The sequence below is a fragment of the Barbus barbus genome (assembly GCF_936440315.1).
Source record: "Barbus barbus genome assembly, chromosome: 13".
In the NCBI taxonomy this organism is placed as follows: Eukaryota; Metazoa; Chordata; class Actinopteri; order Cypriniformes; family Cyprinidae; genus Barbus; species Barbus barbus.
Genome location: NC_136741.1, coordinates 28870724 through 28885823, shown reverse-complemented (window position 1 = coordinate 28885823; position 15100 = coordinate 28870724). Strand labels below are relative to the sequence as shown.

The 15100-nt window shown below is 36.8% G+C and overlaps 1 protein-coding gene across 1 annotated transcript; it reads left to right on the top strand.

The window, feature by feature from the left end:
• The first annotated feature begins 1964 nt into the window (after positions 1–1964).
• On the top strand, positions 1965–13567 carry LOC306878770 (syndecan-4-like). The gene is made up of 5 exons (XM_079431294.1): positions 1965–2003; positions 2102–2208; positions 10163–10363; positions 10895–11084; positions 11929–13567. The coding sequence occupies exons 2-5, from the start codon at positions 2149–2151 to the stop codon at positions 12087–12089; spliced, it is 612 nt and encodes a 203-aa protein (XP_079287420.1). The 5' UTR covers positions 1965–2003; positions 2102–2148; the 3' UTR covers positions 12090–13567.
• The last annotated feature ends 1533 nt before the right edge of the window (positions 13568–15100 follow it).

The window sequence follows — 15100 nt, the reverse complement described above, 5'->3', positions numbered from 1 at the left end:
GTAGGCTGTGGCGTTTAAACGATGCTCAATTGGTACTAAGGGGCCAAAAGTGTGCCAAGAAAATATCCCCCACACCATTACACCACCACCAGCAGCCTGAACTGTTGAGACAAGGCAGGATGGATCCATGCTTTCATGATCTTGACGCCAAATTCTGACCCTACCATCTGAAAATCCCAGTACATCAGCAGTTTTTAAAATACTCAGACCAGCCCATCTGGCACCAACAACCATTCCACGTTCAAAATCACTTAAATCCCCTTTCTTCCCCATTCTGATGCTTGGTTTGAACTTCAACAAGTCGTCTTCACCACATCTAGATGCCTATAATGCATTAAGTTGCTGCCATGTGATTGGCTGATTAGCAATTTGTGTTACCAAGCAATTGAACAGGTGTACCTAATAAAGTGGACATAACGACTAGGACATAAAAAGATAATTGGGGATTTGTTGTTTTGAAATATATAAAGAGAACTGCTGTAGAAGGGCATGAATGTATATATATTTAGATTGTTAACACTGCAGTAATAATAATGTCTGTTTTGAGTTTTTAAAATTACTCCGATTACAATCAAGATTAGAGAATATCTGTTGTAATACCATCACATTCATCCAGCCACTTCAAACAAGTCAATCTGAATCTGAATTAAGTTCATTTGCCAGGTAAATTAGGCATTTAAGAGGATTTTGACACAGCGAGTATTTGCAGTATTTCTGAACCTTAAGGCCTATACAATGACCATTTCCATACACGAGAGACTTTTATTAGCATGACAGTCTTGATTAACTTCAAGTGACTTGTACTGAATGATTTGCATTGCAATCTAAGCCACGCTATTCTTACTAATAGGGAATTATAAATAGTGACACATTGCAGACATGCTTAGATGATTAACCTAATTGAAAAAATGCCTGATTCTAATCTTTGTAATAGAGTATATTTCTAATGACTTGACAAAGAATTGATGATTTACCAAGAGATGATTTACTGTAATAGAGTGAACTTGGGAGTAAAGCACTATTCACTGACAGTGTTATGTTGGGACTTGCAAAAGTGGTTTCAAGTTCAAAGCCATGCCAGAATAGAAAAGCTGCGATAAGAGCGAATTATTCCATCATTTTCCAGTTACTGTGCCTACATGAGAACTGATGCCTTTTATTGGAAATGACATTCTATGATGCAACACCACATTTATGAAAAGAAAAAAAGTCGCCAAATGGTAAAATGGTTTGCTGGTCTTAAGTAATCTCAGTCTAGTCAGTTTGCAGTTTTTGGAGATCAGCATAAATCTGAACACCAGGCTGGGAGACCATCGACCAGCTAAAACCAGTATAAACCAACTAAGACCAGCAAGCCATTGGAGAAGAAAAAAAGAACAGAAAATAAAACTTATCTTTTTTTTTTTTATCAGCAATGGCATCTAAATATCATTGTGGTTTTTGTTTTTCAGAACGCTTAAGGGAAAAGGGAAGAACAATCAAAAAGTACAGTAAAAAAAAAAAAAACCCCGGAAGTTTACGTCATTGAACTTTCCACGAGCATCTCGCTTTCAGTCTATTCTTCTTCCTAAAACCTAAAACTTCCTAAAACGTGCTAATCGTAATTCAATAATTTTATTTTGGTCAGTTAAGGACGGATATTAAGTATAATTGTCAGAGAACGGATGAATTTGTATCTATAAGATATTAATTTTAAAACAGTTGTTTTATATAGGCCTAGTCAAAAAAAACTTATTCAAATCATCTTAAAACTTGTGTTTACAACGTTCTTCTCCATCATGATGGATTCTAATGTGTTTTGTTGTTATAAACTTTTTGTGTGTGTGTGTGTTATAAACTTGTTGCGTCCGGAGTTTCCGAAAATTACGTCACTGCTTCTGCCCGTGTTTTGATTGGCTGCACACGAAGAGGGGCGGGTCTTATTTGGTCACGGCTCTAAATAAAACTAAACCGGATCAATCATTACACAGGAGGAATACTGCGCACCATCACAGAGGACAGCGGTAAGAAATACGCGATATAAGTCTAATCGAATCGACATAAAAGAGGACTTACAAAACCAGGAGCGGTTCATTTTGATTTATAGAAGTGATTCACTTAGGAAACTGACAACAACTTTCGGCACCGGGGCTTTTGTTTGAAGAGAAGATGTTGAAAGTTTACCTCATGTTGGTTTTGTCCGCGGCTGCTGCTGTTTTCTCTGAATCGGTGAGTATCTTATGAATTTTAACTTTATAGTTAAGATACTACGCATATAATCGTTTTCTTTAATCACAAATGACGAAAAAAGGTGATATTTCTGTTAGCTAAAGCTTTAACGTTAGCTCCCTGACAACAGACCTGTCGAAACAACACATTCTTCTACATTCAACAAATGTTCAGACTAATCATTTAACTTTAGTTTAATTGTCAAACAAGTGTTCTCGGTCTTTGGGCACGCACCTCAAACAAACATCAAATGTAAGATTCGACAAGGAATTAAGTTAGTCGCGAGTTGTGGTTTTGTGATATTCAATTTCTGCGCTTAAGTTATATATTTATGTAGGTGTGTAAGAAATATATTCAAGAGATTAGTTTTATGGCTTTTGGCACCAAACTAGTCTTGCGCGTATTTGTTTGTTAAGTAACCTCATGAGTAGCATTGGCTTTCATGTGACAGTTTTTGCCCTCAGGGAGTTATTTTGGCGTTAATTGATTAGACTGGATTCAGTCCATGAGGGTTAATTTTCCATCTGTTCATTATGGAATCACCCACTGGAGCACCTGTGAATGGGATGCCACAGCTTTGTGTTGGCCAGTTCTTTCATAACTCAAAAGAATAGCTTGCTGCAGATGTCTGTGGAGCTGAAATAGAAGAGAAATGCCACCCAGTGTGCTTGCTGGGTAAGTCAGACACACACACACACACACACACACACAGACAGTCAAAATGCAAATTCTTTGGGCCCAAACCTTCCATTTGCTCAGACCTTTGGAAAGGTGTTGTCGCAGATCTTTATCTACACTTAAACACCATAACAGATGCACTTTTGTATTGCGTCTTGACCTTGTCTGTTGATGGTTTTAGTGTGTAATATTGTGCAATCCTCAGGTAATAGAACAGTAAACCAGCTGCGCTGTCAGTAGTACATCGGACGGTGTGATATAATCTCGGATGGGAATGTGAGAACAAGCTCACATGCACCAAAGGCCTTGTCCTTCGCGGCAGAGAAGGCCACAGCATTCCTCAAAATCATGCAGAAGTGTCTGTGTTCCTTTCATCCCCCTCCCTCTCCATTCTTTTGGGATTTTTCCTGAGGAATGTGACCCCTCCTGACCTTGACCGGCCCTTCTTTTGGGATTTCACACAGTTCGGCGGATTTAAATGGCTCACCTCTTTCATCCAGGTCCCTCCTCTTTAGCCACTGGACAAGTTTGTGTGGCTTAAACTCAACATGACATGGACACTTTAAACCTATAGGCAAAGTATGAGTGGATATTCTCGATTTGGCATTTGGGTTTGTTTTGAATATTTGAGTGTAGCTTTCACCACCTTAGCTGATGAAACAAATAATATCTAGTTAGAAAGAGACATGTTGGGCAAACAAAAAAAGTGGCAGTAATATCGATAACCTCCTAAGAGTTTTTTTTTTTTTTTTTTCAGGATTTGTATCCTGTATATATAACTGTGTAACCCCACCAGTTTGAACTCCGGAATTGGTAGTAAATTTCATAAAGAATTACAGATAAATGTCAAGTAATGCATTGATTAAACATGAAGTTAGAAAACATGAAATAGCATTTTCTTATAAAACATACTCCAATAATCTTTCATTTTAAAAGTTGGAAAAAATCATTTTATTACAAAAAGTATTTTGTCACCTTAATAGCTTAATCATTATCTTACATCTACATTTAGTCATTTGGCAGACGCTTTATCTTAAAAGATAACACAAACTGTTATTATTTATTAAGTTTAATGGCCATGCTAGTTGTCTTGCTAATGATTGTTATGAATTAGGCATGAGGTGATTTGTATATGAATAGGTTTGCTTTTTATTTATTCAGTTGTTTTTAGGGTACAAAGCTCATCTGAATGGCTGTTGAAAGGCAGTGGACATGATAAATACTTTCACCAGGATGTAATAATGATTTCTGCATTGCTGTCCACTGGCCTATTAAATTGCTTTTGAGGCTGGAATGTTGGCACCGAACGAGAGGGTTTTATTTGCTGCTTCAGTGAAAGAAGAATTGTAGTTATTACATCAACTCTGCTTGTGAACGCAGTTGTTTATTGAAAATAAATGCAATGCCTTATGCTGTCTGAATATCTTGAGGCCATATAAAGGGAATCCGGTGTGTTCTAGAGTCATTTAGCAGACCACATCCACCACCGTTCCAGTTCTGTTGCTTGTGGAGCTATTAAGCATATGCCAGACGGGCTTTAGTTGGAAATGCTGATAACCAGCTACCAGCTGTCCTTCACAATGATGGTTCCTCTCTTTTTATTATTTGGCCTGTTTCTTTTTTTTTCTGCTTATTGGTGTGGATGATAGCACTTTGATGCTTTTATTTGTGCTTAAGTAGTAATTAATGGTTTGCTCATTATAACATATTAGTCATTAGGTTTGTGATATCTGTATTCATCAGAATTGGCTTTACTACCTAGTCATTAGTAAAGTTTCTTTGTGGACTACACCCTCCCCCTAAGCAATGGCAATTCCTTTTGTCTTTCTTGGCGTGTAAATGTTTGTACTCCTGAAAATACTCATTCTTCAAATAAACACCCATCTGGGTGTTTCTCAGGTTGAGTTGAAGAAATCTTGGAGTCTAATCACCCCATTGATGTTCCTACAAACCCACAGTGGTCTTTCACATCTAATAACACATTTACTGCTAACTTGCAGTATCCTGGATTACCTTTAAGTTGTTTTCCTGAGTCTTGTAATTGTTCAGAATGCTCTTTTATTGGTCCTTTCATGTATATTATTAATGATAATTCAGGTCCTCTCCATTATTGACTGGTTTTAAAGCTAGTCTTGAGGATTATTATTCTTAGTTTTTTTTTTCTTTTTACTTAATATATTTGATAATTTACTTTAAGCACTTTTTTGGTCAACTTCTGTTGCGTTAAATGTGCTCTATAAATAAAAACATATTCATGCAATAATGTTCATTCAGAATTTTTGTCATCTGAATAATCACACATTTCTTGTGTGTAAGTGTTAATCTAATTTCTATAAAAGCTAAAGAGTAATTATGTATTGGCTTTATTAAATAGGTTTGTAACTTTACCTGTGAACGTGATTGTTTCCTGTTGAATGCGCACAAGTGTGTGTGTGATATGGGTGCTATTCTTTAGAGATGTGTAATAGTTAATTGGTGAGTCTCTTGAAAACCAAGAACCTATTTGGTAAAAAATTTTTTATCCCAGAATCCACTTTAAATCTCTGTTAATTTATGGTTTTAGCCAGTCAGGGAATGTCTGTTTTCAGAAAGCTTGAACTCCTCATGTCCAGATTACATAATGCTGATTGTTTGGGCTATTCAGAATGGCTCATTGTGTATTAAACAATCTTTGACTTAATGGTGAGAACCTTCATTAATAAAAGCCACCAACAGATAGGAAGCGTGATCGCACTTCCTGTGTGAGAGAATAGAGACTGACGACAATGAGGCTGTATAGTCCTTTTTGTTTGGTTTAGTTGAAGATTTCGAAGGAAGAGTCCAATCCTGTTTACTTCACATGCACTAATGCTTGAGGGCTTTGAACAGGTGTTGGGGTGAGAATTTGGCGTGTGATTGAACAATGACGTATCTCTAAACAGGCAGGTGAGTCTTTCCGCCCCGCTGCTGAGATTCAGCTGGGAGTGTAAGAAGGAAAACACGGCTATAAATAGTTCCTGTAAAGGTGGAAGGAATGCTTCTGACATGCGAGTGTGTTTGTGTGCAAAGTAGGACATTCACTTTGTCCTGGGCGTGGAGTGTATCTCATGAGGAGATCATATGACACAATACACTGGTAAATCCGATTGGTGGGAGCGACAGATGCCATTTGTCTTGACGACTGAGGCTGTAATTGGTTGTGACCTGAAAGGACGACAAGGAGAGTCTTCAAACCACAACAGTGGATAATATCTGTAGTAGGGATGCAACGATACCATTTTTTCAGAACCGATCCGATCCTGAAAATTCGGAGTATCTGCCGAAACCGATCCAATCCGATACCAGCGCAGTTTTTTTTTTTTTTTTTTTTTTTTTTTTTTTTTTTTTTAAATCGATGTAGAATTTCTGTGTGTCTGTGAGTGTTACTCTGTGTTAAACACAATCTACTACATATAGATAACTTCATTTTAATGAAAAATAACAATTGAAAAAATATATAATCATAATCTATGACAAATACTGTTATAAACTTGGTTTATAATGCAGCAAAAGATACTCTAGAAAAATCATGGGTGCACAATAATTTTATAAAACCTAGTGAATCATTTTTATTTACAATTTAAATGTGAATAAGTGTAGGACTAAATCTGGTGAAATTATACACATTGCTCTTTGAATTGTTGTAAAATACATTCATGAAAAAACAAGCAAATACATTTATATATAAATATAGGCTACTATAAAATTAAAAGACATTTCTTTTAAATCTATAGCACAGTAATGAAGGCAGCAACATATGATAGATAGGACAGAACAAGAAAGACTGTTAACTATCTTTCATTGCGCAAAAGTATTATATGTAAGGCTCCAATATAGAGCAGCAGAAAGCGCTTATGTGCATCCCGTGCGCAGAATGATGCGCTTGAAGCGACACGGAGTCACAGCGCACAGCCCTCTGAGTCCGCATAGAAACGTTCAAAGTACAAAGGGAAGAGATATTGATGCGTAGTGTATTAAATCTGTGCGTACGTTTATTAAGCCTTTTCTTTTAACAGTTTTAAACCTCAGTAACTGTGCGCTCTTGAAGAGAGTTTGACTGTAGTAACCGAACGCAACACGCAGTTTGAACGCTGAATGGAGGATGACAGACAGCCGCGGCGGAGAGAAGAGTTTACCTGGACTTGAATTTAAAGACTTAAATATTTATCTGTACCTCAGATTAAACTATGGAACAGCTTCAGAACACTTGAAATAGTGCACGAACACTTTATGGTGCTTTTATAATGTTTTTGTGCCTTTCGTGGGGCTCAACAATCACACAGAATATTATACGCACAATATCGGATTTGGATCGGTCTCGTCTGACCGATACCCGATCCGCAGAAAATGACCGTATCGGAGCCGATACCGATCATGAGTATCGGATCGATGCAGCTTTAATGGGTCACCAGTGAATCCCAGACAGAATCTAGACATTTTGAGGAGAAATTTTGTGAAATGTTCTGACTTTCTGTGACTTTTCAAAATCAGAAGTTGCTTGGTAAATCGAAGATGCAAACGGTCACGGTTATTTAAATATTGGCCTTTAAACTCAAACAGTGAATAATCGCCTGATCACCATGGACAGTTTATCACAGTAATGGAGGAGTCACTGATTGTGTTATCTTCTCTTTGCATGTCCCATTGTGACTCACTGGAACAGATGATTGAATGAACAGACCATTTGTCAGCAGATGGTCGGATTTGCTCCTAGCTTTGCTAGTCTTGACTTGGGCCTGGTTTACTAAGCTGGTTAATTTATACAGGCTTCTCCCTCCCCGGCATTACAGCTCACTTTGAGGATAATATTCTGTACTGATGCCAGATATAATTTGCAAACTCATTGACATGAATAATAGCTTATTATACATATTATATTATACAGCACGAACATTGACAAACATCTTTTGTGTGAAAAAGTCTGGTTTGGAACGATGTGAGGGCAAGTAAATGACAGAATTTTAATTTTAGGTGAACTAAATGAACCAACTATGATTCTTTTAAGAGCTGTTATTTTGATTTGGTTTCTTTTTAGATGCTGGGGAGGGGTTTTTTGGTTATTGCTGAGAAATGTAAAACAAAAAGCATTATTTGAGACATGATCTGTTTGATAGTAAGCATCTTGAACCGAAAACCGTTTGATAGCACAGTTCAATTGATGCAGATCTATGATCCGGTACAATGTCATGTCTCAAACCAGTCGGGCTACCAAAATGTAAATGCCCTGCCCGACAGGCTACCTTTTAAAATACAGGGCTCCCGCAGGTCCTTAAACTCTTCAATTTAGATGTCAAATTTAAGGCCATAAAGTTTTAAAACGTTAAATGGTATTAGAAATGTCTTAATTATAATTTCAAGAGGTCTTACAGATGTGGACGGAAAGACAAGAATGGCGACACGGCTGGATTAAACTTCAGAAGGCAATGATGTCATTGAATAAATGAGCGCTGCACGTTTCAAATCAAAACACGACATGGATGTCTTTGTGAACACATCTGAAGGGAAGCGACTGTCCTCAGAAACGTGTCGTTGGCATTTTCATTTCATCTTACCTATAACGCCTGATAAAGCAGCGTTTATGAGCGCGGGAGGTGCTGATTTGTGTACTGGATACCACTATAGGCCTATTAAGGCGCTCCTAAATTTTTCTTAATTTTTTCTTCTGCAGCTCTTAAAATGGGTCATAAATTGCCTTTTTTTTTTTTTTTTTTATTCTGCAGATACTTGCTGTTGATATTTGTGTATTGAAAATATTTTTGACAGACAATTAGACTCCTATCTGATTTTCTATATTTAAAAAATGTGTTTTTTTTTTTTTTTTTGTTTGTTTGTTTTATTTGGGCTAGTTACCGGTAAATTAATTTTCGGGCTACCAAAATCTGAAGAGTACCTGCCCGAAGGGCTACCAGGGATGTTTAAATTTTGCGAGCCCTGGACTGAGAAATTGAGGGACTTTCTTTAGCAGTCCGTCTTAGTCTAGAACTTTTAGTTTTGGGATTTTTTTTTTTTTTTTTTTTTTTCTCTTTCAAGTGGCTTATATAAATTTACTGAGAAGTTAATGGTTGCTTATGAGAATTTAAGCATTGGTTTAATTGAACCATGGCTCTACGCCTCTTTACGGTCAGAGGGTATCCGCTGTACTTTTTTATACAGGCTTTTTTTCCCCCCTCTCTCTGTGCTCAGTATTTCGTAATGTAGGGGGATTTTGGAGTGGGGTTTCACAGCACAAGGCTGAAAACCATAAAGTATGTTGGTCTCTCTCCCCACACCCTCTTGTGGTTTCTGTCGTTCTCTGTTTCTCGCTCTCCCTTTTTCTTTTATTATCTTCGAACAACAGAGCAGGCTAGAGCAGACTTGCAGTTTCATGTGGCGTTTGCATGATCCTGGTTTTCCTGGAAAATGAGTCAGTCAGTCCCCCCGGTCTCCATTTTTAAAAACCCCTCCCTTTTGCGTCTAAAGCCATTTTAAGTGTTAAATTAGTTTTTAAAGTTGTATTTACGATAAACTTGAAGTCATTGTTGCCTTGCAGAAATCCCCAGTAAGGTGTGTTTGAAATGTGTCTAAGGTGGTTACGCCATGAGTGCGCACCTGTGCATTATGAATGTTTTTGCTTTCCCGGTATGTGAAACTTTTCAGTAAGTCATGTTTGATTAAATCTGTTTTTGACAGCGAGCAGGAGAACAAGACAGATAAAGACCCTCAGCCCCTGTCCGATGAATTCTTGCGTTGTTTTACACAATGGTGCCAAACCTGCGCTAACTTGCCTCTTACCTCTCCAACTCGCTTTAAGGTCAAGAGTGAATTGTTTGTAATGCATTATAGTGTGAATCACCATAGCAACAGTGAAAACAGAAATGGTAATTTCTGTGGAAAGAGTCTTGGGAGAGAGACAAAGAGGAAAAGCAGACAAAACATTAATCAGTTTGTGCGATCTACTTCCTCCTGTTATGCTAATAGGCTTAGTTCATTAATTGTTAAAACTCATTGGCAGTGCATTGGTGTGTCTTCATTAAATTAAGTGTGCTCTCTGAACAAAAGTAACCTGCATAACGTTTAAAGTGATAGATGTTTTACACCAGGTCTTAAACTCCAGTTTTGATATTAAAATCATTTTTGTCACTCAATAGTGACTCTTCCTTCCATTTCTGATGTTTGCGTTGGATTATATTATAAAGGAGTGATTTTTTTCTTTGGTGATTTGTCTTGGAACAAATAGTGCCAAGTGTAAATTTCTCATGTAAATGATTTCTCTTCGTAGGTACGAGAAACAGAAACATGGGTACCTCTGAAAATCAAGTCGCCCTATGAGGATCTGGAGTCTTCTGGCAACTCTCCGAATGAAGACTTTGAGTTTGCTGATTTAAACCCAACTGACGACGAGGATGGCTTTGATGACGATGTAGAAGATGATTATGATGGCTCAGGCTCTGGGTTTTTAGATGAGCTCACAGAAATTGAGGTAGATATGATCTTTTTTTTTTTTCTTGATGACAAACTCCGTAACAACTATTGGGATACTACAGAAATGCCTATTTGGAAATAAAACAATGAATCTTAATGAAGGTATTTGCCAACCACAAGTGAATTTTAAAGTCAAATGCTCTTTAAAGAATTTATTTAAATTATATTTTATATTACTACAGCAAATAAAGACAGCACATCTTTCTATTGCGTTTATCCACTGGTTTAATACAACAAATATTCAATGCAATCAGTGTCATCGGATTTTTGACTCTTGTGAGCTGATTGTTTTTAATGAATGTCAAAGTGACACTCAAATGAGTCACCGACTGACTCGTTGGTCTAAAATGACTCATTCATGGTTCATATCCGACTGGAATTGCCAATCTTTCTTATCCATGCTTATGATTCATGAAACTATCAGTTGAATTACTCTCTGGTTGTACATATGACAGATTTTTGTTTTACATGCAACCAATTTAACTTCTATATTAACTTTCTTGTGACCTGTTTTTTTTCCATTTCTCAGACTGGCATCTTCAATAACCGGATCCCAGAATCTGGTTCCCTGAAGCCAACTATTAATAATGATATTCTGGTTAAACCCAATGAGGTCGGCCGGCGTGGAGAACCAAAGGAAGATGAAGACCAGCCCAGCAATGTGCTCATGACACATGCTGGAGAAGACAACTTGCTCAACAATACAGAGGTGCTTGCAGGTGAGGAGATGGTTTGATTTGTTTGCAGTAGTGATAGTTTGATATGCAAAGTAAATACAATGAATAAATATTGTCGGGCAAAATTTGAATATTTAAATATAGCAAAACTTTAGTACACCAGCGTTTACCGTTTTGCTCTAAAATAAATTCCACTGGTTTGATGTTTTATCATCTAACGCAGTATTTTCCAGTGTTATTTCAGTATTTTTCGTCTTTTTTATTTTTATTTTTTTTTCTCAAAGAATTCTGAGTTTTGCATCTCACAATTCAGATTTTTTTCCACCACGGAATAAAAGTTAATTGTGACCTGACAATCTATATTCACAATTCTGACTATATAAATCATGATTCTGTCTTTATTTCTCACAATTCTAATTTTCACACAGCTCTAAAAAAAAAAAAGGATTTTAAATTTGCATTTTTTCTCAGAATTGTGAGATGTAAACTCAAAATTGTGCAGGGAAAAAAGTCTGAATTGTGAGATGCAACTTTTTTTTTTTTTTTTTTTTTTTTTTTTTTTTTTTTTTTTTAATCTCATGGTGAAAACGGGTTTTCATAGTTAAGTGCATGTCATTTTTATAATTTATTTTTTTAATTTCTACATGGCTTTAATTTTATATTTTATTTTTTATAATTTTAGTACTTTAGCCAACGCAGCATTTCTAATTTTCAATTTTATCACCAATTATTTGTAATTTATTTCAATTACTGGTAATACAATAACAAAGCTGATATTTTCATACATTTGTAAGTATATTTTGAAAATCCGTGCAGGCTGCTGTTGTCCATTAAGGCCGTGTCTGAAGGTTATTCCTCCCTCACATTTTCTATTTCTGTTTTATAGCCGTTATTGCGGGCGGAGCAGTTGGTCTGGTCTTCGCCATCCTCCTCATCATCCTGCTGGTTCACTTCGTTCTCCGCATCAAGAAGAAAGACGAAGGAAGTTACGACCTGGGCAAGACACCCATCTACAAGAAAGCTCCTACCACAGAAATCTACGCATGAGCATCCTCATATCTTCTCTCTCTTTTTTTTTTTAAACCATAAGCTCACACAGTGCCTCGGCCCGACGGACCGCCGCCAACCTCTCATATACCACGAAAACCGCAGAAGGACCTCACACAAATAATTCACTCTGACTGGACATTTGCATTAAAATCTTAGTGACTCGGAGGGGATAGCATCTGTTGCCAAACCGCTCGATTCAAAAGATGTTCTTGTCTTTTCATTCTCTCACACTTATTGCCTTTTCACCTTGTGGCCCATTGTGTCCATTATTATTTTTTTTAAATAAAACACTAAGGTGCAGTGGAGCCATTCACAGGTTAAAGGCTTTGGATTGACCATTGAACCAGCCATTAAGAAAGTCAACGTCATGATCGGTGCTACAGAAGGGATGGTTACTGTAGCCTTTTACGTTATCAGATGTCTTTTTGTTTTTAAATCTGTGTGCTGTAAAACGTTTTTTTTATTTCCTTAGTAAAACATTAGAGGTGGGACCAAATTGAGTGCATGCAGTATACGTTCGAAACTAAATTCCGTGACAGCAAAACCTGAAATCGGTGTGCTATACTAATGTATACTCATTTCAACCATGGTGTTATGGTACATTCCTAATATCTGTATGTTATTGTTGTGGTGGTTTTGTGCGACGAGAGACTCAATCCACTACAGTGCTGCTTGACTGTCAACTAAGCTACTTTAACAGGTACAGATGTTGTTGATTGAGAATCAGTTCACTGCAAACAGACTTTGTACATCCAGGGATCTGTATATAGCCATTTGAATAAAATGTAAGACTTTGGTACTTAGCCATTTCTTGACAGCCTTTTATTTACCAAATATTTAAATGCCAAAATCATTTTTTTTATTGTTCTTATATCTCATCCCGGTATTCGCTTTTGACGTAAAACCTGTTTGTGAAGCGCAGTTGCTTTGCATCTGTATCTTTTGGAAACCGTTATAGAAATGTTATGTTTGAGAACAATGACCAATGCTGGTACTAACTTTTTTTTTTAATTTTTTTTCAGTGTTCTTGTAGATGGTTTTTAATTTTTTTTTTTTTTTTGGTATTAATTTAACTGTCATATTTTATTGCCTGCCTTCAGGTCGGGGGTGTTTGTCCCCCTTCTCAGCTGTTGTACATTTTTAGAGTTTTATTTTTTTGGTTTTTAGATTTGTTTTATATACAGTAGTGCGACTATTCAAAGGCTTATAGTCTTTCGACAGATTTTTTTAAAGAGTTTCTATTCCTTTTAGACTTTTTAAGCTAAATCTATTTATGTTTTGTAGAAGGATGTTCTGGATAAGGGGAACGCGAATGAGCTGTGCATTTCTAGCATGGTGTAAAATGATAAAAAAAAATAATCTGCTTTGTTTGGTCACATCCAGATGAAATCAATGATCTAATGTTGAAGTCAATGAATCATTGATTTCTGCATGCAGGTTCTGATTTGTTAACAATAAAGCTATTGTATGCACATAACCAAAGGTGTCTTGAGCATTTTCTTCCATAGAAATCCTCAAATGTTGGAGACAGTTAAAGATCATTGGAAATTTATATTAAGTGGCCTTAACGACTATGTACTTACATCAAAAAATAAGTGCATTGTACTTGTGTTCATATTGTATTGCAAAGCACTTTTGCTGCTTTTGAGGTGGGATACGGGTAAGGTTAGGGACAGGTTTGGTGGTATAGGTAGGTTAAGGTGTAAGCGATGGGTCAGTGTAATTACAGAAATTAATTACACATGTAATTACATGCAGGTATTTAAATAAGTACAATGTAAAAACATGTAAACAATAAGTGCATTATACTAAACAATTAATTTAAATGTAAGTACATAGTCGTTAAGACCACTTAATATAAAGTGGGACCGAAATATTAAATAGTCTTCAGATTTTATCATATATTTCAATGCGTACAGTCTATATTTATATAGTAGGTCATATAAAACTGTAGGCACGTAGACATATATACTGTATGAGTGCAGATATATGTGTGCATGATTGCATTTGAGGTGTGGTGGGAGGGTGTTTGTATGTGTGCTCACATATGTATGAATAGCCCACCACCACTACCCTCCCCCCACATAGCCCCACACACTCCAAGGGGCCTCCAGGAACGTGGTTGGGAACCACTGTTCTAGAGAACTTCAAGGGGGCCCCAATATATTTCAATGCCTCAAAAATTATAAAATGGGTTTACTGGAGGTATCGTTGATGGTGTTTAAAGAATCAAAGAATCTTGAAGAGTAACAGTTTTCACAAAAATATTAAGCAGCACAACTGTTGATAATAAATATAGCACTGACATAAGAAACGTCTCTTTAGTGACAAATCAGCATATTAGAATGATTTCTGAAAGAACATGTGACACTGAAGGCTGGAATAATGTTGCTGAAAGTCAAGTCAATATTATTGGTATAGCGCTTTTAACAATGCAAATTGTGTCAAAGCAGCTTTTCATCGGCTTGATATAAAGCAGGGTGGCTTTATATCAGCTTTACAGTATTTAGACGGGGAAATAGTTTGTCGAAATAGTGTCCTTCTCCTCTGGCCAGACAAAATCAGCACTTTAAATCTAGGCTAAAGCAGAATTAAATTGTACAAAGGACTCATCTGGTTCCTGTGGTCTTGTCTCGATGGCCGCCTTGGAGACAGGGTCTTCACTGGGGATCAGTCTCTGGGGCTCATCTAGGTGTCCTGGCTGTAGGTGCTGATCCACCATCTGATCTAGATACAGTCTGAATCTGGGTGGCTACGTTGACCTTGGAATAAGAAAGAAACAGACTAATATTAGCGTGGTTACTATTCTTCTAACAATGTAACAAGTACATCAGGTGTTTGGGAAGTGTTCCCGGTTCCGGTTGACCTAATTAATGCAGCCTAACAATCCTTTAACGGATTTGAATTATAGAAATACGATAGTGTATTATGTGTAAGCCAGGTTAAAGAGATGGGTCTTTAATCTAGATTTAAACTGACAGAGTGTGTCTGCTTCCCGAACAGTGTTA